Here is a 25,127-nt window from a genome sequence, read left to right as displayed (position 1 = left end):
AGTCCACCTTTTTGTATCTACACTCATTGTCCATTGTATCAGCTCCACTGACCATATAGGAGCACTTTGCAATTCTACAATTACAGACTGTAGTCCATCTGTATCTGTGTCCTGTGACCACTGATAAAGGACTAGAGGATGACCAACACAAACTGTGCAGCAGCAGATGAGCTACAAGGTTGACCCACAAGGTAGGAGTGTCTAATAGAGTGGACAGTGAGGGGGGGCAGTGTTTAAAACCTCCAGCAGCACTGCTGTGTCTGATCCACTCATACTAGCGCAACACACACCAACACACCACCACCACGTCAGTGTTACTGCAGTGCTGGGAATAATCCACCACCCTAATAATACCTGCTTTGTGGGGGTCCATGGGGGTCCTGACCACTGAACAAGAGTGGAGTCAGTGGAGCTGATACAGTGGACAATGAGTGTAGATACCAGGTCGCTGTACCTAATATAGAATTCTAAATTCATCTGTCGATGAAATTCATTTTAGGCTGCAATTTTTGTGGCTAGAGAAAAGATGAAACTTCTGAATACTAAATAGAGAATAAAATGCCATAAGCCTAAAAAGCAAATAGTCAAAGTATTCAAATTATTCAGAACAGCTCTACCTGCATGGTAGGTGGAGCTGATAGAATAGCATTGGGTGTAGGTTCAAGGCAGACCTAGTACCTAACAAAGTGGCCAGTAAGTGTATGTATGTATATATATATATATATATATATATATATATATATATATATATATATATATATAATATAACCCCAATTCAATTGGGACGTTGTGTAAAACATAAATAAAAACAGAATACGATGATTTGCAAATCCTTTACAACCTGTATTCAATTGAATACACTACAAAGACAAGATATTTAATGTTCAAACAGATAAACTTTATTGTTTTTCTTGTCTTTGTAGTGAATTCAACTGAATATAGGTTGAAAAGGATTTGCAGGTCATCATATTCTGTTTTTATTTATGTTTTACACAACGTCCCAACTTCATTGGAATTGGGGTTGTGTGTATATATATATATATATATATAGCAGTGATACACAAGTCTATTTGATATTATACGTATTCTGAATGTTACATAATAGGAAACTAGTCAGACATGAATTTGGCTTGTGCTTATTTCAACAAGTGGGCAGACAAACATGCAGACATGCCACAGTTGGCATTAGGGCTGTGTTTTTTCTTCCATCTTCCTTGTCCTTTAAATAGCTAAATAATGAGGTTAGCTGTCATGCTACCAGCATTATGTCATGTACTTGCGCGTGTGCAGTTACGCGAGCGGTTCTGAAAGCACTGCCTGCTACGACTAAGACACAGACAGGCGCGTTGCAGTCTAATAACTAAAGCGTGCGATTGTTCTCCAGGAGACGGCTGAAACAGAGACAGGATTGCAGGGAGTTATGAATAGGCTTGGTTTAGAGCTGTAGACAGGGGCCCTGTGGTTACTGTGGCGTCCGTTCAAGAAAGACTGACTTCTCAGCCTGGCATGCAGGAACGCACTCTCTTCCACCAGTCTGGGCCCAGCCATGACTGAATACAGCTGTTGCACATCTGGGAGATAGAGAGACAGACAGACAGACAGAAACATGGCTGCTCTTTTCACCGCAGTGAACAGTGGCTCATATTCATCAAGCATTCCAGCGTAATGTTGCTGATCACTCCTCCTAAGGCAGGAGTTGACACCTATCTGGGCTCCACCCACAAGTGCATTCGGTTATAGCGACTGGACAAGCTTTACAGAACAGGCAAAAATCCTGTTTAATCTCATTCAAGTAGAAATGTACACTATTTGGTCAAAAGTATGTGGACACCTGACTTTGCTGGGCATCCCACTCCTGAACCATGGGCATTAATATGGAGTTTGCTGCTGTTACAGCTTCCATTCTTCTGGCAAGATTTGCCATAAGACTTTGGAGTGTGTCTGTGGGAATTTATGCCCATTCTGCAAAAGAACCTTTGTGAGGTCAGGCACTGATGTGGGACGAGAGGGCCTGGCTCATAATTTACGTTCCAGTTCATCCCAAAGGTGCTCAGTGGAGTTGAAGTCAGGGCTCTGTGCAGGCCATCCGCACCAAACTCATCAAACCAGGAGCTTACTGTGGACTCAGTCATGCTAGAACAGGAAAGGGTCTTCCCCAAACTGCTGCCAAAAGATTGCGTAAAATGTCTTTGTACGCTGTAGCATCAACATCACCCTTCACTGGCCCAAACCCTGAAAAGCAGCCCCAGCCCATTATCCCCCCTCCACCAAACTTTACTGTAGGCATTATGCATTCTGGTAGGTAGTGTACATCCATCTGACTGCCAGATAGTGGCTGTGTTTACATGGAAGAATTTTTGCCAATCTGATTGAATACATTACAATTACAGACTGAGGTGTTCATGCTCACTCTGCTCAAAAATTTGTCTGAAAATCTCTGTTTACATGCACTCTACAAGTAATCTGATACACAATTAAGGTCATGTGTAGAGATCCGCTTAGTGTAGATGTTACCGTGATAACGAGCATCACGCGAGTCCAGTCAGAGTGAGACAAGCAGCAGTGAGCAGCGCTTGTGTTAATTGCTTTTAAATGAATTCAGATTCAGGAAAACATACTTATTAGAGAAGGCCAAGAGGAAGCCGTCATGTTCTGAGACACATAAGCTTCACATAAGCCCATCGTCACCTTTTGAAGATCAGAGCATAAACTTCGTCTCCTCTGCAGACCAGTTTCCGCTCCCACCATGTTGACCGTTCGCTATGACACGACTCACGTGCGCAGAGCGTACTTAAACTTTCCGATTGGGAATGTAACCATATACAGTTGTTTACATGGATATTATTATTCCATTTAATGGATTATTTATAGGATTTCGCACCTCGTTCAGTTGGATAGAAATTGTATTTTATTTGATCTCAATCGGGCTAGTCTATTCCGATTGAGGTGTATACATGAACATATTCCATTCCCAGAGAGCTATCAGTCCAATAATTAGGCTACATGTAAACATGGCTAATGAAGCATGACTCATTGCTCCAGAGAACATCTTTCCAGAGTCCAGTGGCAGCTTGCTGTACACCACTCCAGGAAACACTTGGCACTGCACATAGTGTTCTTAAGGGTTGTGTGCAGATGCTTGGTTATTTCATGGTCCTTGGCTGATATTGATATTGATGTTCTTCAGTGACTGATGTAACAGAGCATAGGCGATTGCATGATCTGCTGATTTGTGGCTGAGCTGTTGTTGCTCTTGGACACTTCCATTTCACAAAACGACAGAAAATTTGTGGCAAAGAGAGCATTGTGCTATGTTTTAAGTCATTGTGCTCTTCAGTGCAACCCATTCTACTCTATGTCTGTCTTCATACACCTGTTAGTGTGTATATATATATATATATGTCAACTATATCATATATTATATTATATACTGTAATATACTCAAACACACCTACTTAACCTTGCAAGAAACTGCTGAGTGGAATCAGCTGGACAGCACAGCTGTAAGAATGTTTGCTGAGGTTGTATTTATTCAGACTACTCACAGTAAGAGCGCTGACCTGAGGCCAGCGTTTCCCTTTTGCGCTCTAATGAATACAGTAATGCAGTTATTTTGACCGAGCTGGGCCGGATCCTACATTAGTGCCCCTTCTTCTGAGAAAACAGCCACTAAATCTAATTTCCCTCTTTATTTCCCTCCATATCTAATTAAGGTCTGTTTTACTCCCAGGCCCTCTAACATAAACCCGGCTCCTAATGCCAGTTTGTTTGAAATAAAAGTGAGTGCTGTAGTGGTTTATGGGGCTCCGTCTGTGGGGGCAGAGTTTATGAGAGAGGAACGGGGGCATCCTGGATCTCCCCTGGGCCTCTTCATGGAGATTAAAATGAAGATCAAAGGCTTTTATAAATAAACAGGCTTCCCTGGATGTGTTAGAGCAGGGAGCGGCCCTTCCGACTATTATGCTGTAGTGTTTAGTTTAGACAGTGCCGGGGCTGTGCGGTGGTGGTCCGAAGGCTAAATGTGTCACTTTCACCTGAGGGGATGCTGTTCTGTTCCAGTGTTTTTCTGTAGTAGATCAGTAGGTCAACGCCGTATGCGCTAAATAAGGATATGTTTATATTAGAGGCTTGAAGTTACATAAATCTTTTTATTTTACTTAAATGTGAAACAGATGTGATTTTGTTCAGAGCTGTGTGAGAAGTGATCGTATCAAATCAGATTTCAGATGCTTTCATATGTGGTCCTAGACGGAGATACATAATCGAGACGTGGTCATGGCAATGAGAACGGTCACTTCACCCTTCACTACACATGTGCATATCACTGTAGTTACTGTGCAGTGTCACATGTGGACATATGAGTCATGCACGTGACGTTATTGTTTTGAAAAATGATTGTTGCAAGTACCTTCAAATGTGCTTAAGTATAAAGTAAAAGTACTAAAAGAGTAATTCTGGCTCTGATCTGGTCCTGTTATCATTTTTATAACCAGACTGGCTTCATGAACTCATTTCAGGTGAAAGTCCTCCAGCGTCTCTCTTGGTAAACCAGTCTTTTAATAGAACGTCATTAATTAGTGACGCTGACGTCTATTAAAATGATCAGAAGCACAAAACTAAACAGGTTCCATCAGGGAGAACCGAGTGGCTCTGAAATCACTTTTACACACAAGCAAAGTTTCAGTTTCAGATTTATTTACAACTTAGTTCCAAGTTTAAGTTGAATAAAAACTGGCTTTAAACTCAGGATCACAGATGAGCTCCTTTACTATGTTGATCTGTAGGCGTCTGTTCATAAACATAAACCAGCCCAAACTCATTTACTATAAAATGAAATGGTGTTTGTAGAAATTCAGAAAAAAGCCGCGTCAGTCTCGACTGCATATGTGGACATATTTCTATATTGAGCTCTATTTACACAAAGTTAGGTTAGCTCATCATTTATGTTGAACAGACTCTCCCAAAGTTTTACGCTGCTGCGCTGACGTTGAACCGCGTGCTGCACTGGGTCGGTATGACCAACAGGTCAAAACCAGCTCTAAACAAAGTGACCGCTGGGCCCTGATTGGTGCTCTGGCTTTGCGCTTCTTTCGTTTTGACATGTTACGTTTTTATACACACAGAAACCAAAAGGAACGACAGATTCCTCAAAATGTAGGAGGAAAAAGTCAGATATTAGACTCTGAAATGTAGTGGAGTGAAAGGAAAATGATGCTGAAAATGGAAATACTTCAGTAAAATACAGATACACAAAAAAAAGTACTTAAGTACAGAAACTAATTACATTTACTTAGTTACTTTCCACCACTGCTACCCTGAATGCAAAGCAGTAGTTTTCTTACTGTTACCACCATCTCACCTGACAGCCAGATGGACCCACAGACAGACCAAACTCAACCAGCAAATCTAAAACAATCACCCCATTAGCAAACTAATAGCTTCAAACACTAACAAGCTCTAAAATCAAATAAGACAAGTTAGCATTCGCATCTAGCTCATACTAACAGCCAAAGCTCCTCATCTCACCTGCCACAGCTCAATACAGTGCCAAATTACAAGGAATAATAACGTCCTGGACGAGCCCCCAAATCTTGTGACTGCACGTTTAGTCTAGGGTGTTTCTCCCCCCATCTACACCAACCAGGCCAAACCAGGTTAAACTGTTTGAAGGGAGAGCGCGCGCGCGAGAGAGAGAGAGAGAGAGAGAGAGAGAGAGAGAGAGAGAGAGAGAGAGACACAAACAAAAAACCCAAAACTCATGCTTACACATGACACCCACCTTAAGGGAATTGTGGTTGACCAGCTAAGACATGTTTGATATTTGAAGTTTACCCTGGAGATACAAGGTTAATGTAACTAACAAGTAAAAACAAGTAATAAGAAACTTGGACCCCACCAGTTAGCATGGCGTAAATCTCAAACAGACATGCTGGTTACACTTCACTTGAATCCTGCTGCATAACATTGGCATAAACGCATCCTAAACATGCCAAAGCAGATCAAATGCTGTCGTGAGTAGTCATGGTAGCTTTTGTTCAGTACCGTATATTATGTCATGTTCCAATTACTGGTAATTATCATTACAGATGTTATGATGTTTGATGTCATGGCAGCTTTTTGCTGTGCACTCTAGATAGCTGAGAATTCCTGAAAGGAATCTTTGGTAAAGAAAATGGTTCTGTATAGAACAGTGGACACTCATAGAACACTTTGCGTGATTAAATGGTTATTTGCAGCATGAAAGGGTTCTTTAGATTGATGGAGAATGTGCTGTAAATGGTTCTATATGGCCCCCACAAGGGTTCTTCTATTGTTATGATATCTAGCTTGTAACAATAGCAGAACCCTCTTGTGTGCTACATAGAACCATTTTCAAAAAGGTTTTACATGGAAATGTCTATTGCACAGTCATGCACAATGTCCATAAACCTGAGAACACTTTAATCATGCAAAGGGTTCTTTGAGTGTACAGGGTTCTATATAGAACCGTTTTCTTTACTAAAGAACCCTTGAAGAACCATCATTTTTTAGTTCAAAAAGAAGTGCGGGCTGACAGACTTCAGTGTGAGTGGGCGGGGCTAAGCAGCTGTAGGCTGAATAGGTGTGTTTATTTTCATGATGTCACAGAAACAGGGAATGGAAATCGGGCTGTTTTGGTTTAGATTCCATATCTGGACTGTATGGACTGGTGAACGGCATGTTCTAGATGGGGGGTCGGCAACACAAGTGTGAAGAAGAGCCATTTTGTCCTTTCAGCCAAAATCAAACCACAACGTTGGAGACACAACATTTTATGTCCATTTTACCCTCTTGACTGTAATTATGTCTGGGTATGTGCTAATGTACTAACATAGGCTAACAAATTTACTCAGACGACAACGAAGACTCTGCTTTAAGCTTCAGCTCGGCTGTAGCCACTTTTCTCACATCTCCAGCAGGAAACTTTTCCAAAAGTGAAGAATTTTCTTGTGAAAACAAATCTGTCAGCGTTCGACTTTTTACGAGCTTGTAGTCAGCGTCTCATTCGCCAGCTTCATTTTCAAATTTTCCTGTTCCATCTAAATGGTGCCTGCTGTATGCTGCATCATTTAAGGTGGAATGGGAACATTTGAACAAGAAACTGACTTCAATTTCGTGATTTTTTACTGTTTGACAGTTTCTTGTTGCAAATGAACCGTATCAGGAAACCAGCTGGAGTGATTATAAACACAAATAAGTCATCTCTAAATTATCAATGTTCATCTTAAATCTTTCTCTTTGTTGTTTCGTAGCTACTAGCTAGGTAAGATTATTGTATGTGTTGCTATGGTGACCAGCAGTCTGTGTGCCAACCTCAAAGGGTGAATCAGCAGTTCTACATTAACTCCAGTGTTTCAGACCATTTACTGTGTTGAAGGATCAGCAGAGCTTTATTTTACTGTAAAGGAGGATTATTTTATTATTACCTACAAATCTAATTCAGCTGTGGAGCCACAACAGGGCAGTGAAAGGGCAGCATGTTGCCGAACTTTACTAGATCACACTCTTTCATTAAAAAAGGGAGGAAAATTCCGTTTGGCCGTTAAATGCCAGACATGGCAGCTCAACCTGTTTCTCATTGATTAGATCGAGACAGATGAAGGGTGAGTGATGAGCAACCATGTATTTGAGAACAGACTGCTTGCTGATAATTATTCTCAGCTCCTCACATGATGCTCCAGACAGAATTAGTGAAGAATCCTCAGAGATGGAGCATTAGGTCAGATGCGCACTCACGGTAGGCCTCGCTGCGTGTCGTCTTCTTCCACGCGGCCTGTCCGAGGTGTTGAAATCCCAGTGAAAGCACATGCTACTCCGTGAAGCAAGTGGCTCGTCTTAGTAGATTCTCGCTGTGGACGTACTGGATAGTTTCTCAACACAAGACTGAGCCTTGATCTCTTACAAACTGCCTAATGTGAAACTGTTCTGAAGTCATCAGCTCTGCTTTAGTCTGTTATGTAATGCTGCATTCGACTAAAGCTTGTAGCTCGGAATTTCTCATGTCTGGCTCGGAAAAATACAAAGAAAACACTCCTTAAAACTGGGAATTCCTACTTGGAAAATCAGGAATGTGTCCTCAACTCTGAGTTCAGCATGTGAAGTGGTATATGCAGGCTGTATAAACAGAAATCTAACTTACCTCTTTCACAAGCAGGTAGCATTTGAGTGCTAAGGGTGAATTTGTAGCCTTAGAAATATGTTCCATGAGGTGCTTTGGTCTAAAAACAGTCAGCGAATGAAGATCAAGATGAATAAATATGTATATTTTTGTTTTTGATGTAGACCTACAAATGTAAATGAGTATATATATATATATATATATATATATATATACACAGTATATATTTAGTTACCATCTTTTTGCACTGGGGCTCCAAGACATAATGACATAATTTTAAGCTCCAACTTAGAAGGTAAAAGGAAATTTCACTGATTTTCCAAAATTTGACATGTAAACAAAGTCATTTCGAGTAGTTTGAAAGGGATGATTGTAGTGACTCAGATTTCTTTACACTGGTGGTGATAGGAACCAGGAGTCACCATGTCTACAACACAAATACAGCCATTTTATTCACTATCCCAACCGCCAGTAAACCCAGCTGTGGAGCCACAACAGGGCAGTGAAAGGGCAGCATGTTGCCGAACTTTACTAGATCACACTCTTTCATTAAAAAAGGGAGGAAAATTCCGTTTGGCCGTTAAATGCCGGACATGGCAGCTCAACCTGTTTCTCATTGATTAGATCGAGACAGATGAAGGGTGAGTGATGAGCAACCATGTATTTGAGAACAGACTGCTTGCTGATAATTATTCTCAGCTCAACACGTGTCCTCTGAGATTATATGTAATATTGATAATAGTCGAGAAGTGAATAGGGGTCTATTTTGCCTTATGTTTTCCTTGCAAACAGAATATATTTGTTTACTTACATTGTACCCATTTAACTGTGCCTACATTTAAAAAAATTGGTGGAATTCCCTTTTTCAGCACAGCGTAATACTCAATACTTGGGTACTTATAATACCATGTGTGGGTCACGTTTATGTCAACTTCCATGTAACATGTCTCACTCTTTGACAGTGTTTACAAGTTGAGCTAATAAAATTTTACATTATTAGATTTTATGGAGATGTGCTCTTAATGCACGCCACTATTTGTTGGACTGGTGCTGGAGACACAGAAGAGACTAATCGCATTGGTGTTATTCCTCTGCATGAGCTTCAGGTCCAGCCTAAAGCTCGTGCAGCCCTTGGCCACACAGCTATGGACCTGAACAGGGCTTTCTTGTAGTTCTGCTCATAGCTTGTTTAAACTGGCTTTGGCAGGTAAACAGCAGCTGTAATCTTCATTTCACTCCAGAGCCGCTGGCCTGCTTTCTCTGCAGCGAAGATGATCTGAGCTTCTAAAGGCATTAAGGGCAGTCTGTTGGAGATGTGAGCGCTTCAGCGGCAACCTCTCCCCCCGGGTGCAGTGTTTAGCGTGCACTGTTTGGATAATAAATCTTCGGCCCCACTGCAGAGAGCAGGAAGTATAAGATTTCAGGGTTTCTGTGGAAACTTGTGGCTTTTGGGCCTCTGGGCCCGTTAGCTTTTGGGTCTCACTGTGGACTCTGCTGCTCCCCTATGACATGCGAAGAGTGGGGGACTGGAGTTCATTTGAACTTCCACAGTTTGAGTTTTTAGGGGTGTGACGATTTCAGTACAGTGCAAAGCAGTTTAAAACACCAGCCGCCTCTCATTTATCATTTTTTTGCGGTGACCATCAGAATTAGGTATGTGGGTGCATCCTGTCAGAGTAAAGTTATGCTATGCATGCGCCAAAACATGCTCCAGTACTGTGTTCCCTTTAGAACTGCAGTGGAACTTCTTAGTATATCCAGTCTCTATCATGTTTGTTAGGCTCTATTCTTCTCTTTGGGAATCTTCATGAAAATAACAGTAGGGAATCTTTAGGACCTTCAAGGCCTACAGAGAGTTCCTAATGATTTCTGAGACCTAAAAAAGGCATATCTGTAGTTTTTAGCTAGTACTTGTTGTATTTTATACTATTATAGTCGTACTCCTAGTAGCATTTTGGCTGGAAACACAAGGTTTAAAATCATGATTTTGCCCCTTGTTATCTAGGTAGGTATAGCTAAGTGAGCTCTTCCATTGGTCAGGACTTCTGGAGTTGGACCGAAGGCCTAACATGCCAGATTAACCAACAACAGAATTAGAAACCGACAGTGGAAACAACCAATCATGTTTTGATGTACAATGAGTGGAACAAGCGAGAAAAACATGACTGTAGGCCTTCTGGAAGTTCTAGATATGTCACTGATTCTAAATGTGAGGGGGAGTCTAACCAGGTTTCAGTCAGCCATTAGAAATGGAAAACAGCAGCTCTATGCCAAGACTTTTTACTGAAAGAGTCACTGCAAAACTGATATATTCAAGGTAAAATGTATCTCTTGTTGTCAGAAGAAAACCTCCAAAATAGTAACTTTACAGGAGAAAGAAAAAATTTACTTTACTTCGAATGTAAGTCAATGGAACCAGATTTTTTTCCAAGACATTTTGGGCCATTTCTTTTGGTCCGACAAAAAAAGAAATACAAGGTTTTCTTCTGACAACAGCGATATTTTAATGAATGTTAGATGTTTCAAATAAAGCATGTGGAATGTCTAAGTACACTGTAAAAAATTAGAGGTCAGCTCGACTCAAAATGATATAGTAACTAATTACATGGCTTTTCTTGAGTTGACTCAACTTGAGGACACAACTCAAATTTCTTAGTTGAGTTAAAAGTTCTCTTAGTGCTTTTAGTACTGCATCTCAGTAAAGTAAATAAAGTGAACTTGTTTTTTTATATTAAGCTTCCTCACCAGCCAAGACTCTCTCCATCACACCATCCTGTGAGACACTGATTACACACTTATGGATGGCTATGGCATCGCTGGGGCTCAAACTCACAACCTCCTGTTGGGTAGACGGCTGAGTCCACTGCACCACTCAGGAACACATGAAGCAGCTCAGATTTTGTGTCTACAACTGTTTAACACACTGGAGAAAATACTTTTTGTTTTGACTTTGAAGCGTGGCATCACCTCATGTGGTGCAGCTGTGTAATAATTCATCCCAACATCAGGAGGTTGTGAGTTTGAATCCTCGCAATACCACAGCTGTCCATTATCCGGAAACCCAAGAGGAGAGTATGCCAGATGGGAATGTGTGATAGAAGGAGCGCCAGCTGGTGGGAAAACTGAGTAAAAAAACACATTCAGTTTAGTTTCTCTACCCGAGATGCAGATCTAGAAACAGTAGCTCGGAGAGTTTTGGACTCAACTAAGACCTTTGAGTTGTGTGAACTATGGTGTCCTCAAGTTGACTCAACTCAAGAAAAGACTAAAGACATAGTCAGTTACTAAATCATTTCAAGTTGAACTGCTCTCTCATTTTTACAGTGTATCTGTGATTTATCTAGAATGGTCATGTGCCTCAGTGCTAACATACTATTAGAAATCCCAGTGTGAGTTAGCAGACATTAGCATTATTGTAGAGGTGTTTTTTTTCCCATTTTCTGACGAAGTTTTGCCCCAAAGTGATCAACTAGCCTTAATAGTCACAGTCTAATGTCTAAAGTCAACTGGAAAACAAATTGCTAAAGGTCCAAAAGGAAGGAAATGGGAATGCTTTCCGCACCAATTTACTCAGATTGAAAAATGTTACCATTATAAAATGCTCAGAGAAGTACCATCACAACTACACTTGACCTCGGTACATTAAACTGCTTTCTGTGAGCTAATTGATACCCCGCTCTAGAAATAAAAACAGTTTTTTTCATCTCTGTCCATTTCCCATTTGTCTCTCCAGCTGCATTCCTGTCCAGCCTGGGTCACTATGAGATTGCCATCCCGGTCCGCGTGGGCCCTCAGGGGGAGGCACTGGATGAAGAGAAGCACTCAGACAGGCACGGACGGCGGAGGAGGAGTGCAGACTCCAACCCTGAGACGCCCGATCCACAGCTGTATTACCAGCTGTCAACACCCAGCGCCAACCTGTTCCTGAACCTGACGCTGCAGAGTGGGCTGCTCTCACGCCAGTTTCGCGTGGAGTACTGGAGGAGGGGCCGTCTGGCCTGGAGTCACCCGTACTTGCCTGGCTGCCACTATGTGGGTCACCTGCAGCACCAGCCTCAGTCCAGCACTGTGGCCCTGAGTAACTGCAACGGCCTGGTAAGTTTCTTTTCCACATACTCAGGCTTGACGTGCTGGTATAATCAAAACTACTTAACTAAAAACAGCAGCTGTAGCTGTCGTGTAGTGTGTCTATACATTTGTCCATGTTTATAAGATAGCAGTATGTCAAACAGTGCCACGTAAGCAAATCATTTTGAGACTACTAAAAGTAATATTTTGGTGAAAAATCTAATTAACATAATTCCCTTTATCCTTTCTGTAAATGCACCTCCAAATGTCTCTCAACCCTAATACCAGTTTCTAAAAGTTGTTTCCCACAATACTCGCAATATTCAGTTACACACACTACTCAGTTACACGCAATACTCAGTTACTCGCAATATTCAGTTACACACACTACTCAGTTACACGCAATACTCAGTTACTCGCAATATTCAGTTACACGCACTACTCAGTTACACGCAATACTCAGTTACTCGCAATATTCAGTTACACGCACTACTCAGTTACACGCAATACTCAGTTACACACAATATTCAGTTACACGCAATACTCAGTTACACGCAATACTCAGTTACTCGCAATATTCAGTTACACACACTACTCAGTTACACGCAATACTCAGTTACTCGCAATATTCAGTTACACACACTACTCAGTTACACGCAATACTCAGTTACTCGCAATATTCAGTTACACGCACTACTCAGTTACACGCAATACTCAGTTACTCGCAATATTCAGTTACACGCACTACTCAGTTACACGCAATACTTAGTTACTCGCAATATTCAGTTACACGCACTACTCAGTTACACGCAATACTCAGTTACTCGCAATATTCAGTTACACGCACTACTCAGTTACACGCAATACTCAGTTACTCGCAATATTCAGTTACACGCACTACTCAGTTACACGCAATACTTAGTTACTCGCAATATTCAGTTACACGCACTACTCAGTTACACACAATATTCAGTTACTCGCAATATTCAGTTACACGCAATACTCAGTTACTCGCAATATTCAGTTACACGCACTACTCAGTTACACGCAATACTCAGTTACACGCAATATTCAGTTACACGCACTACTCGGTTACACGCAATATTCAGTTACACACAATACTCAGTTACAAGCAATACTCAGTTACTCGCAATATTCAGTTACACGCACTACTCAGTTACACGCAATATTCAGTTACACACAATACTCAGTTACAAGCAATACTCAGTTACACGCAATATTCAGTTACACACAATACTCAGTTACACACAATATTCAGTTACACACAATACTCAGCTACACACAATATTCAGCTACACACAGTACTCAGTTACTCGCAATATTCAGTTACACGCACTACTCAGTTACACGCAATACTTAGTTACTCGCAATATTCAGTTACACGCACTACTCAGTTACACGCAATACTCAGTTACTCGCAATATTCAGTTACACGCACTACTCAGTTACACGCAATACTCAGTTACTCGCAATATTCAGTTACACGCACTACTCAGTTACACGCAATACTTAGTTACTCGCAATATTCAGTTACACGCACTACTCAGTTACACACAATATTCAGTTACTCGCAATATTCAGTTACATGCAATACTCAGTTACTCGCAATATTCAGTTACACGCACTACTCAGTTACACGCAATACTCAGTTACACGCAATATTCAGTTACACGCACTACTCGGTTACACGCAATATTCAGTTACACACAATACTCAGTTACAAGCAATACTCAGTTACTCGCAATATTCAGTTACACGCACTACTCAGTTACACGCAATATTCAGTTACACACAATACTCAGTTACAAGCAATACTCAGTTACACGCAATATTCAGTTACACACAATACTCAGTTACACACAATATTCAGTTACACACAATACTCAGCTACACACAATATTCAGCTACACACAATACTCAGCTACACACAATATTCAGTTATACGCAATACTCAGCTACACGCAATACTCAGTTACACTCAATACTCAGCTACACGCAATACTCAGCTACACACAATGTTCAGCTACAAACAATACTCAGCTACACACAATACTCAGCTACACACAATATTCAGTTACACACAATGTTCAGCTACACACAATACTCAGCTACACGCAATACTCAGTTACACGCAATACTCAGTTACACGCAATACTCAGCTACACGCAATGTTCAGCTACACACAATACTCAGCTACACACAATATTCAGTTACACACAATACTCAGTTACACACAATACTCAGCTACACGCAATACTCAGCTACACACAATATTCAGTTACACGCAATACTCAGCTACACACAATATTCAGCTACACACAATATTCAGCTACACACAATACTCAGCTACACACAATATTCAGTTACACGCAATACTCAGTTACACACAATACTCAGCTACACGCAATACTCAGCTACACACAATACTCAGCTACACACAATATTCAGTTACACGCAATACTCAGCTACACGCAATATTCAGCTACACACAATACTCAGCTACACACAATATTCAGTTACACACAATACTCAGTTACACACAATACTCAGCTACACGCAATACTCAGCTACACACAATATTCAGTTACACGCAATACTCAGCTACACACAATATTCAGCTACACACAATACTCAGTTACACACAATACTCAGCTACACGCAATACTCAGCTACACACAATATTCAGTTACACGCAATACTCAGCTACACACAATATTCAGCTACACACAATATTCAGCTACACACAATATTCAGTTACACGCAATACTCAGCTACACACAATATTCAGTTACACACAATACTCAGTTACACACAATACTCAGCTACACGCAATACTCAGCTACACACAATATTCAGTTACACGCAATACTCAGCTACACACAATATTCAGCTACACACAATATTCAGTTACACGCAATACTCAGCTACACACAATATTCAGCTACACACAATATTCAGCTACACACAATACTCAGTTACACACAATACTCAGCTACACGCAATACTCAGCTACACACAATATTCAGCTACACGCAATACTCAGCTACACACAATATTCAGCTACACACAATACTCAGTTACACACAATACTCAGCTACACGCAATACTCAGCTACACACAATATTCAGTTACACGCAATACTCAGCTACACACAATATTCAGCTACACACAATATTCAGCTACACACAATATTCAGCTACACACAGTACTCAGCTACACACAATACTCAGTTACACTGAACCTCTGTTCATTTTTGTAGTACAGGAAGCCATTCTATGACCTAAAGCATGTCAAGTCTGTATAACCCTATTGAAGACCTGGATTGGGTTTGAGTGGGTTGAGAGATGATTTGGGGAAATGTTTGACACCAACAATAAGAAATGGGGTTGATGTCTCTCTTATTTTATTTTGGAGTGTCTCCTTGGTAGTGGTTGAAATCTTCCATATGAAATGGAGCACTACTTCATTATCAGCTACTGGCGCTGCTCTGTAGCTCTGCCCTGCCCGTCTGCAGTGACAGCAGAGGAGGGGAAAGTTCAGCTCCTCACTGCTGGACTTTAGTTACATCTAGGGTATCATACGCCTTCAAAGAGGGGGGCAGTTGTTTTTTTATCGCCCACCCCTAATTCTTCAGTGATATGAAGCTGAAGTCAGATATTCTCCAGATTGTCGTTTAAATTTCCCGTTCCACCTTAAATGGTGCAGCATTTAGCTTTCTAAATTTAGTTACATGTCACCCTACCCCTCATTCCCAATAAAAAGCGGGACACCCTATCCCTAGGTGTGAACACAAAACCGAGGAGTAAGGGTTGAGTGGTAGGGAGGAAATGGGATTGGGCCTTAGAGAAAAGATTTGGGTGACTTTTGACTTTGCTGTTGTCGGAACAAAACCTCATATCACCAAAATGGTAACTTTACAGGAGAAGGAAAAAACATGCTTTACTTTTACTGTAAGTCAATGGAGCCAGACCTCTTTTCAAGTCATTTTAGGCTGTTTCTTTATTCTATTCATCATAAAATTTACACACAATGTAAAAGGGAACAGGTATTTTCAAATTACGTGAAAAACTGAAAAATGTAAAAAATGGAGATACAAGGTTTTCTTCCGACAGCAGCGACTTGTTTTTTTAACCATGTTGGCCTTGTAGCACCAGTGTCTTGCCACATGTCTTGGCTGATTGGGTACATTTGAGGCCAGGAGGAAATTACATGAATGTATATGGTTTTTAACCAAGTAACTAATTTCAATCATGTAATTATCCATCCATCCATCCATCCATCCATCCATCCATCCATCCATCCATCCATCCATTCATCCATCCATCCATCCATCCATCCATCCATCCATTCATCCATCCACCCATCCATTTTTTAAGCCGCTTCTCCTGCAGGGTCGTGGGGGGGTGCTGGAGCCTATCCCAGCAGTCTTTGGGCGAAAGGCAGGATACACGTACATGTAATTATTACAACCCTAAACTAGACCAGAAATTTGCTCAAATCTGGTCCCAGGGCATCACACCACTGCACAGCTTAAGGTCGCACAGAGCCATGTAGCGTCACATAGCAGAGTGCTGCTACACTACATTAGAACACACCACTATGAGAGCGGCAATAAAAGTACCTTTTTACAATCAAATAAATTTAACGAATGAAAAACTTGTAACAAAACTTATACCTTATAATATCTCTTTACAAGTGTATCAAAAAAAGACTAGGATAGTAACACTGGCTGAGGTAGCTTTTGTGTTTGTTTAAAAGCCTGACTGCCTTTCTCTGCCAATTTAAAGGCACATGTGATCTACTGTGGCTTTCTGTGGTCCCAATATGGCTTTTATTTACTATAGTAATCACGAAATGTTGAAAAGTGCGCTGTGATTTGAACCATGATTGGAGTCGCCGAGTGCCAAACCTGTTCTAGCACATCTTATTCGTCTGATTAACAAATCCTTCACAAGCTCAATCATGACAGTGATAAACTGCGCAGAGCATTCCAGGATAGATCCAGGATCCAATTTGGCAAACGCTAGCCTCAATTAAACAAGCGAACTGTGGTCAAACGACTCTGAGACTAACAAAGACTACACACTTCACTGGACTGTCTTACCAGATGATTGGAAAAGGCTCATTGTTAAGGTGTCAGCTGTGATTAGCAGCGGTACAACTTGATCAGACCGATGACACAAGAAGCTTATTCTTCTGTGTTTTTTTTAATAGCCTTCACAATGTGCTATCAATTATTGATACTTCCTGGCTGTGACTTTGAGGCCATCAGTGCAGCGTGATGATATAATGTTCTTTCCCTTCATTCTCTTTCACTCATAAGAGCACTTTCTGGGCCCTGACTCAGGCCCACAGCGGACAGCTGTTCCTGCAGCCTCGGAGGTGCCAGCTGGTTTATCGCTCCATTCCAAAAACAGGTGTTTTGGATCCTAATGATGGATTCGGTCTCAAGCAGAGTTCTGTGGGCATGCTCATTACTGGCCCGAGCCAGTCATGCACCTGCGTAAACAAGAGGTTAGAGAGCCAAGGCTAATACCCACTCATTTAGGCTACCCCTTTTAGCCCTTCACACTAATGGATACATGGATAGACTGGGAGAGAGATATAATGGAACCTAGTTGAGATCCAAAGCCATATTTAAGGGCAGGCGTCATGGGAACCTGTGAGTTTGGTGAAATCTGACATCATGTATGATAATATTTGGCTTGATATTCTCAAATGTCTGGAGAGAATCTCTGAGTCATGCTTGATTCAATTGTAGTTCATTAGTAATTGGGTCTTAGCTGACACTGGTGAATACACTGGAGCAATTGAATGTGTTCAGGAAGGCGTTAAGAAGTTCCGAGGATAATTACTGGTGGTCAGAGTAGCATAGCATAATTCAGTAGGGAACGAGCTGTGTCCATGAGGGCGTCACTAAATTCATTACAGGATTACGTGCAGTTTGAGAGTGTACCTCAGACAGGAGGAGAGAGCAAAGCAACACGTGCATTGAACTCCATGGCCTGCAGGCCTATGAGCTCAGAGTGGAGAAGGTGCGGAAGTGTTGTGTCTCCAAAGTCCCAGTGCAGTAGAACAGTGCAGGAGTGTTGTTTGTATGGCTGTGAATTGACCATGCAGACTGAATCACTCTCCCAGAGCGTTTGACCTGTCCAGCTGCGTGGCCTTGACTGACCTGTAAGGGGAACGTCATTTGTATTGGGGAACATGCGATGAGGTTTGTTGATTCGATTGTCTTGTCAGAGGTTGTAATCTGCTCATCATGGGAAATCAAGTCATCCCAGGAGGCCACAGTGGGAAGTCACTATTTGTTGTGCCAGCTAAAAGCACTTCAATTTATCATCACTGTTTGATGTTTTGTGAAAACACCAGCTGCCCCTTACATTGTGTGAACATACACTATGTGGCCAAAAGTTTGTGGACACCCTTCATAATTACTGGGTTCAGGTGTTTCAGCCAAATTTGTTCATAGCAAGCATTTAAAATCAAGTGCCTAGTCATATGATCTCCACAGACAGACTCTGGCTGTAAAATGAGTGATAATGAATTGCTCAATGACTTTAAACGTGGCATTATCATAGGACGCCACCTTTGCCATGAACTAGTTGTAAAATTTCTGTCTTGTTAGATCTGCCCCTGGCAACTGCTTTTATTGTGAAATGGCAGCATTTAGGAACAACAGCTCAGCCACAAAGGCCTAGACCATGTACACTCACAGTGCTGAAGCATGTAACACGGAAAAAATCGACTCTCCTCTGGTGCATCACTCCCAACAGAATTCCAAACTGCCTCTGGAAGTGACATCAGCATGGACTGTGGGTCAGGAGCTTCATGAAATGGTTTCTGCCCGAGCTGCTGCACAGAGGCCTTAACCTTTTCAACTCCTTGTAACCACTGGTGGTTCCAAAAGACACTTTGTCATGTTCTTCATAACTTTCATATTTCATGAGCTCCATTCAGAAGCTGGGCGTCGTATGAGGCTGTAACTCTTCTCTCCAGTCTAATAGACGGTGATGTCATTTTAAACCCTTATAATAAAAGAAGCTGAACTCAAGTTTGTTTTTCTACTGAAAGTCGACCCGTTTTTTCCACAAATCTGGGCTATAAACTATGAACAAATGGCGTCTCTCCAGTGATCTGACCTGTAAAAATGATTTTTATAAAAAAATACAAAAGGCATCAGATTTGTGGCTTTCAGCAGTAAATTGTAAGAATGTAGTGATATGTGGGATCATAAAACACGTTCTGTTAATTTGAAAAAAAAAAAAGTTACATTTATTTCATACAGTTACTGAATAATTTGTCTGAATGTGAATTCAGATGGATAAACCAAAATATCCCCTGGTCATCACTATGCACAATACCAAACATCAGCTGGAGTGATGTGTAGCATGGTGCCATTGGACTCTGGAGCAGTGCAAACATATTCTCAGGCGTGATGAATCACGCTTCACTTTCTGGTGATCTAGTCTAACGGAAAAATCTGGGTTTGGTGGGTGGCAGAAGAACGCTACCTGCTTGAGCGCAGTGCCGACAGTAAAGTTCAGTGAAGGAGTCATAATGGTTTGGGGCTGTTTCTCAGAGTTTGGACTACAGCATATACTTTAGTGTAGAAAGTATCAATCAATTACCTGTTTGCTCTTCCAGCAGGGGGTGATTGTAGCTGGTGGGGAGGAGTACCTCATTGAGCCCCTGGTTTCTGCTGAAAACCATACGAGTGTGGATGGGAGAGAGGGGCGCCCCCATGTGGTGTACAAAAGGTCATCCTTGCGACATCTGTACATGGACCAGTCCTGTGGAGTCATTGGTAAGTCTGCAGTCCTAAAGATGATCTATCACTCAGCATGAGCTCAGTCTTTTATGTGATATGTCTGATCTGGTTTGATGTGGCCTAGCAAGAATGTCAGTGTAGCTAGCGTTACTGTCTGTGAAACAGGGACCTTAGATGAGTGGAAGAAAATGTTGAGCTTTCCTCTATTCTGGCCTCATCGCTAAAATTATTAGAGATGGCACGATACCAACTTCTCTGAAATCCTTAGTCTTTTCCATTGTCGCACCAGGACGGCAAGAATTGTAATGGTTGGACAGCACTGGCTAGCAGGCTGACGTCTCCACCAATCATAGAATGCAAACTGTTACCACCTAATAGTGACTAGTAGCTTAGTTAGCAGGCTAACAGTTTCAGACACCAAAGAACAGGCTTGTTCTGATGAACTGATGCTCCATTGACATGAGCTTAGAGTCAAATCTGAACACAAAAGTCTGGTGTTGGAGTGATAGTTAACTGGAATCAAGTGTGTTCTGAATTGTGTGGAGCCATTAGCCTGCTAGCCGTCACTGAGCCACTGTCATGCGTGGTTTTTCTTCTGTAGTTCTAAGGGCATTTTCACACATGAAAGTCCAGACGAAGGTTCATGTCTTTTGTTACATTGCATGTCTTTGATTCAGTTAATTTTGGTTTTACATTGTTTTACGAGGGGACTAAAGAAGATTGCATTGATTGATTTGTAGAGGATCGTGCGTTTGAAGTAGCGTATTGTGGGTTCGGTAGGTAGCTTTTTCCATATTTAATTGGAGAAAAATTAATTGACATATTCATTTTGTTGCCACTGCACTACCTTTATATACTGCTGCTGCAGTTTCTTAATCTTCAGGTGGCATTGCGCTCCTGTCCTCTCAAATCCCCTCTATCTCATCCTGTATAAGGTAGACGTTTTGGCTTTTTTTTAGACATACCCAGCCTGACCCGCTAATTAGGAATCCCCCAATCGCAGGGCAAAGGCTAGCACAGGCTTCCCCTGAGTCCTATGTAGCGAGCTGCCGCTAGCGCAGAGGAAAGCCCCAACCACCAGTTCTGTTATATCAGCTAACAGACACCTGCACTGGCCAGAATCTTGGTGAGTGATGAGGGGTGATGGGGACCATTCTTCCCACCCAGAGAGATCGAGACCAGTTGTGCTCTCTTGGACTTCCGGCCACAGATGGCTGTGGTATCGCCAGGGATCAAACTCTCAACAGTTGCACCATTCCAGAGCCCCAGTTTTGATCTTTTTATGCATGTCAGACCAAATTACAGTTAAATGTTACCTCATCTTTTCTCTCCCAGTTCTTTTTCCTCATCTATTTTTAATGGGACTGTGTCAACATCCTGTAATCAGTCCAAACCATCTGAAGAAGTGTTATCACACTGCAAATGAACCGAATCATGATTCAGTTTGATACGGATGGAGAGCGCCTCTTTTGGTCGGACCAAATATTTCGTCCTTTGGTTTGGACGGTGGTCTAAAGGCACCATTCACATCAAACTGAAGACCAAACTGAAAAGTCCACAGGTCCAGACCAAACAAGGTAAATGTGAAAGCACCCTAAATCACTATTTAGCTTCACAGCAAAAGGGAAAAGAAACATGTTATCACATGACCTGCTTTTCTTTGCTTTGGATAATGTCATGCTATAAGTACTTCTGTGATATTTTTAGAGCACATTTGTTGCAAAATTGGATCGGCAATGTTTTTTCCCCTCCGATATCAAAACCCAGAATTCTCTCTGGTATCAGACTGATAGTGAAACTGGATAATGCTGCCATCTCTAGAATTTAGTGATGATTCCTGCTCCAAATGCTGTAAAATCAGTTGTTTCCCCAAGACATACACGGCTTTGAGTGCTTAATAGTCTTTGGCTGTTGCAGATGAAAAACCCAGCAAGAGCTTCACTTGGTGGCAGCGAACTATCAAACCCTCCCCCAACCAGATGGGACGTGGCCAGCTGCCACTCAAACGCTCGGTTAGCCGCGAGCGCTACGTGGAAACGCTGGTGGTGGCTGATAAGATGATGGTGGGATACCACGGCCGGCGAGACATTGAGCAGTACATCCTGGCTGTTATGAATATTGTAAGTTTCAAATCTCCTGGTTCCCTGTACAGTTTATCACTGATGATTTTATGAGGAAGATGATCGCACTGGGTATTATATCACAGCCCCCTTTTTACTGCTTATCCCCTATAGCTGAGAAGTTGATCTCTCAAGAGCAGCATCAGTAAATAGATTGTAAATCCATGTGTTTCATAAAAGTGGAGTACATCACACCAGGCAGGCACATTATTGCAATGTCCCTCATTAAGACTGTGGCATGTTTGCACTGGAAGCACCCAGCAAACAGACCTTGTTATGCCTCTCAGAAGCCTGAGCTACTGTGGAAGGATGGTTCCACAGGTTGGAGCATTTGGCAGCAAGGCATGAGGTCATAAGTTCAGAAGTCTCCAAAGAGAATATGCAGTTTGTCAAGCTGAACATAATGGTCATCTGACAAAGCCTGACTCTATTGTGTTTATATGGTTTGAAATCTTATGATAAACCTTATTTACTCCCTCTAGAGTAGCAATATATTCAGTACTACGTAGTGTAGTGCTATAGTATAGTAAACATTTCCTAATTAGCACCAACTTAGTCCTGATCTTAGACTACAAGGAACTAGTGGCTTATGATGCTCGTGTGTTAAGATGTAAACAAAGTCGTTTGGAGTGGTTTGGTGTGAAATGTCCCAAACTAGAGAAACTTACTAAGACAGTATTGTTCACGGTGGTCATGATAGGAACCAGACGTCGGAAGACTTTAATGCTTCTAAAAGCTTCACGAAATTGAGCACTTTGCCTTGTTCCTGAAACAAGATAGTCTTAGTGAATACCTATAATGTATTTTTAAAGTAATTCATGGTGTAGAGGCACATGCAGGGCATTCTGAGGCAAAAGAGTCCCAAAAGAAAACTACTTTTTTTCAGATTTACTACTATTTTAACATTTTTAATGTTACTTATAAAAGCGCAGAAGACGTGTAGGTTCACAGGTGGTTTTGGATTATAACTGAAATGGCTACATTTGTGTTGTGGAGTCGATTCCCTGATTCAGTAAAATGTATGATTTCACATGAAAACAATCTGAATGACTTTATCTTAGTTATTTATTATACAGAGTGGTGGAATTCCCCTTTAAGCTTGTGTTAAACAAAGGGCTTAGCTGAACTGTCTGCAATGAAACTGCTGTTTTTACAACAGACAGTAAAGAGATTAAAGTGTCACAGTTGACAGTAAAGTCTGTGAACTTTACAGTTTTAGAGAGAAGTAAAAGAGAGAGAGAGAGAGAGAGAGAGAGAGAGAGAGAGAGAGAGAGAGATGGCTCTTTTTTTAGACTGGTCTTTTCTTCTTTCTCTGGAGGTCAGGTTGCCAAACTGTTCCAGGATTCTAGCCTGGGGAACGCAGTGAACATTGTGGTGACTCGACTGATCCTGTTAATGGAGGACCAGGTAAAAAAAATCACATTCACACTGATCCATTCACACGGTGCTAATATAGATTCAGTCATGTCACGTGTCTTGAATGTGCAGAACCACGTTGTATGTACACTCGCACTGCAAAAAATAATACTTTGTCTGGTGAAATGATCTTAAATCTAATCTACACATTTCACTGCTGTGGGAAGAAAACATCATATCTTCGTTTTTGTTGTTTTTCAGTTTTTGACATCATTTGAAAATGTCTGCTGTCCTTTACATTGTGTGTAAATTTCGATAAGAACGAACCAAAAGAAACAGCCCAAAATGGCTTGGAAAGATGTCTGGTTCCATTGACTTGTATTAAAAGTAAAGTAGGTTTTTTTCATTCTTCTGTAAAGTTACTATTTTGGAGATACAAGGTTTTGTTCCTACAACAGCAGTTTTATATATATATATATATATATATATATATATATATATATATATATATATATATATACACACACTACTCACAAAAAGTTAGGGATATTTGGCTTTTGGGTGAAATTTATGGAAAACTGAAAAGTTCACGCTACAGTGATGTTATATCATGAAAGTAGGGCATCTAAGTAGAAGCATGCAGTGGTGATCTCCTCATCTCAGTTTATTGAAACAAAAGCCAACAACAGTGGCGGGAATACCCCAACAAAAAATGCCAATGTCTCAATAACTTGTCATGCGCCCTTGAGCATCAATTACAGCTTGACACGTCGACTCATTGTCTGCTGAGGCACGGCATCCCACTCTTCTTGAAGGGCGGCTCTCGGGTCATTGAGGTTCTGGAGTACAGAGTTATGAGCCTCTACTCGGGGACTCAGCTGATCCCATAGGCTTTCTATGGGATCCAGGTCTGGAGAAAGTGCAGGCCACTCCATTTGAGGAACCCCAGTCTCCAGCAGCCGTTCCCTAAGGACGTGACCTCGATGAGCTGGAGCATTGTCGTCCATGAGGATGAAACTAGGCCTGTGTTGTTCATGCTGTGAAGGGTTTTATGGAATTCAGTGCACATTTGTAATTGCGTTCATAATTAAATCTTACAAGGACTTGTTAAAGAACTAAATGCAACTAAAATAGCATCAATTGTTTTTGTCATAAAGTATTAAATGGCCTTTTTGTGATTTCTTCATTGACACAATTATTCAACCCCTGTACGACTACCAGTCTTAAGAACAGAGGTTCATTCCAGGGTTTTCAATCAGGTATTAAAACCACCTGTGGATGTCAACGAGCAGCAATCAAGCATAATAAGCACCAATTAGGCAGATTTAAAAGGACTGTGATACTCAGCTCCTTCTAGACATCTACTGGTGTGTTTACAAGCATGGTGAAGGCAAGAGAATGGTCCCAGAAGACATGAGAAGAGGTTATTTCTCTTCACAAGAATAGCAATGGATATAAGAAGATTGCGAAGTTGTTAAATATTCCAAGAGACACTATCGGAAGTATCATTCGCAAGTTCAAGTTAAAGGGCACAGTGGAAACGCTACCTGGTCCAGAACCAAGAGCAGTGTGACTGTTGTACAGTTGTGTACATCATAAAATCTGTCCAGTCCCTTGTCTTGTCTATACTTTAGTTCAGATTTAACTCGTTACA

General features: G+C 41.3%; 1 protein-coding gene across 3 annotated transcripts in view; it reads left to right on the top strand.

Annotated features, from left to right (window-relative positions):
* The window catches only part of adamts10 (ADAM metallopeptidase with thrombospondin type 1 motif, 10), a 136,609-nt gene that overhangs the window by 11,620 nt on the left and 99,862 nt on the right, over window positions 1-25,127 (top strand). For 2 of the 3 annotated variants that reach the window (XM_037535925.1, XM_037535923.1), the window contains exons 3-6: window positions 11,871-12,232; window positions 19,874-20,033; window positions 21,915-22,117; window positions 23,441-23,524. In XM_037535925.1, coding sequence (XP_037391822.1) covers window positions 11,871-12,232; window positions 19,874-20,033; window positions 21,915-22,117; window positions 23,441-23,524 — 809 coding nt within the window. The remainder of the gene's footprint in view (window positions 1-11,870; window positions 12,233-19,873; window positions 20,034-21,914; window positions 22,118-23,440; window positions 23,525-25,127) is intronic. The other variant, XM_037535924.1, reaches the window with a different exon arrangement.

Source organism: Pygocentrus nattereri, chromosome 28, assembly GCF_015220715.1.
Source record: "Pygocentrus nattereri isolate fPygNat1 chromosome 28, fPygNat1.pri, whole genome shotgun sequence".
NCBI lineage: Eukaryota > Metazoa > Chordata > Actinopteri > Characiformes > Serrasalmidae > Pygocentrus > Pygocentrus nattereri.
This window is presented reverse-complemented; position numbering and strand designations above follow the sequence as displayed.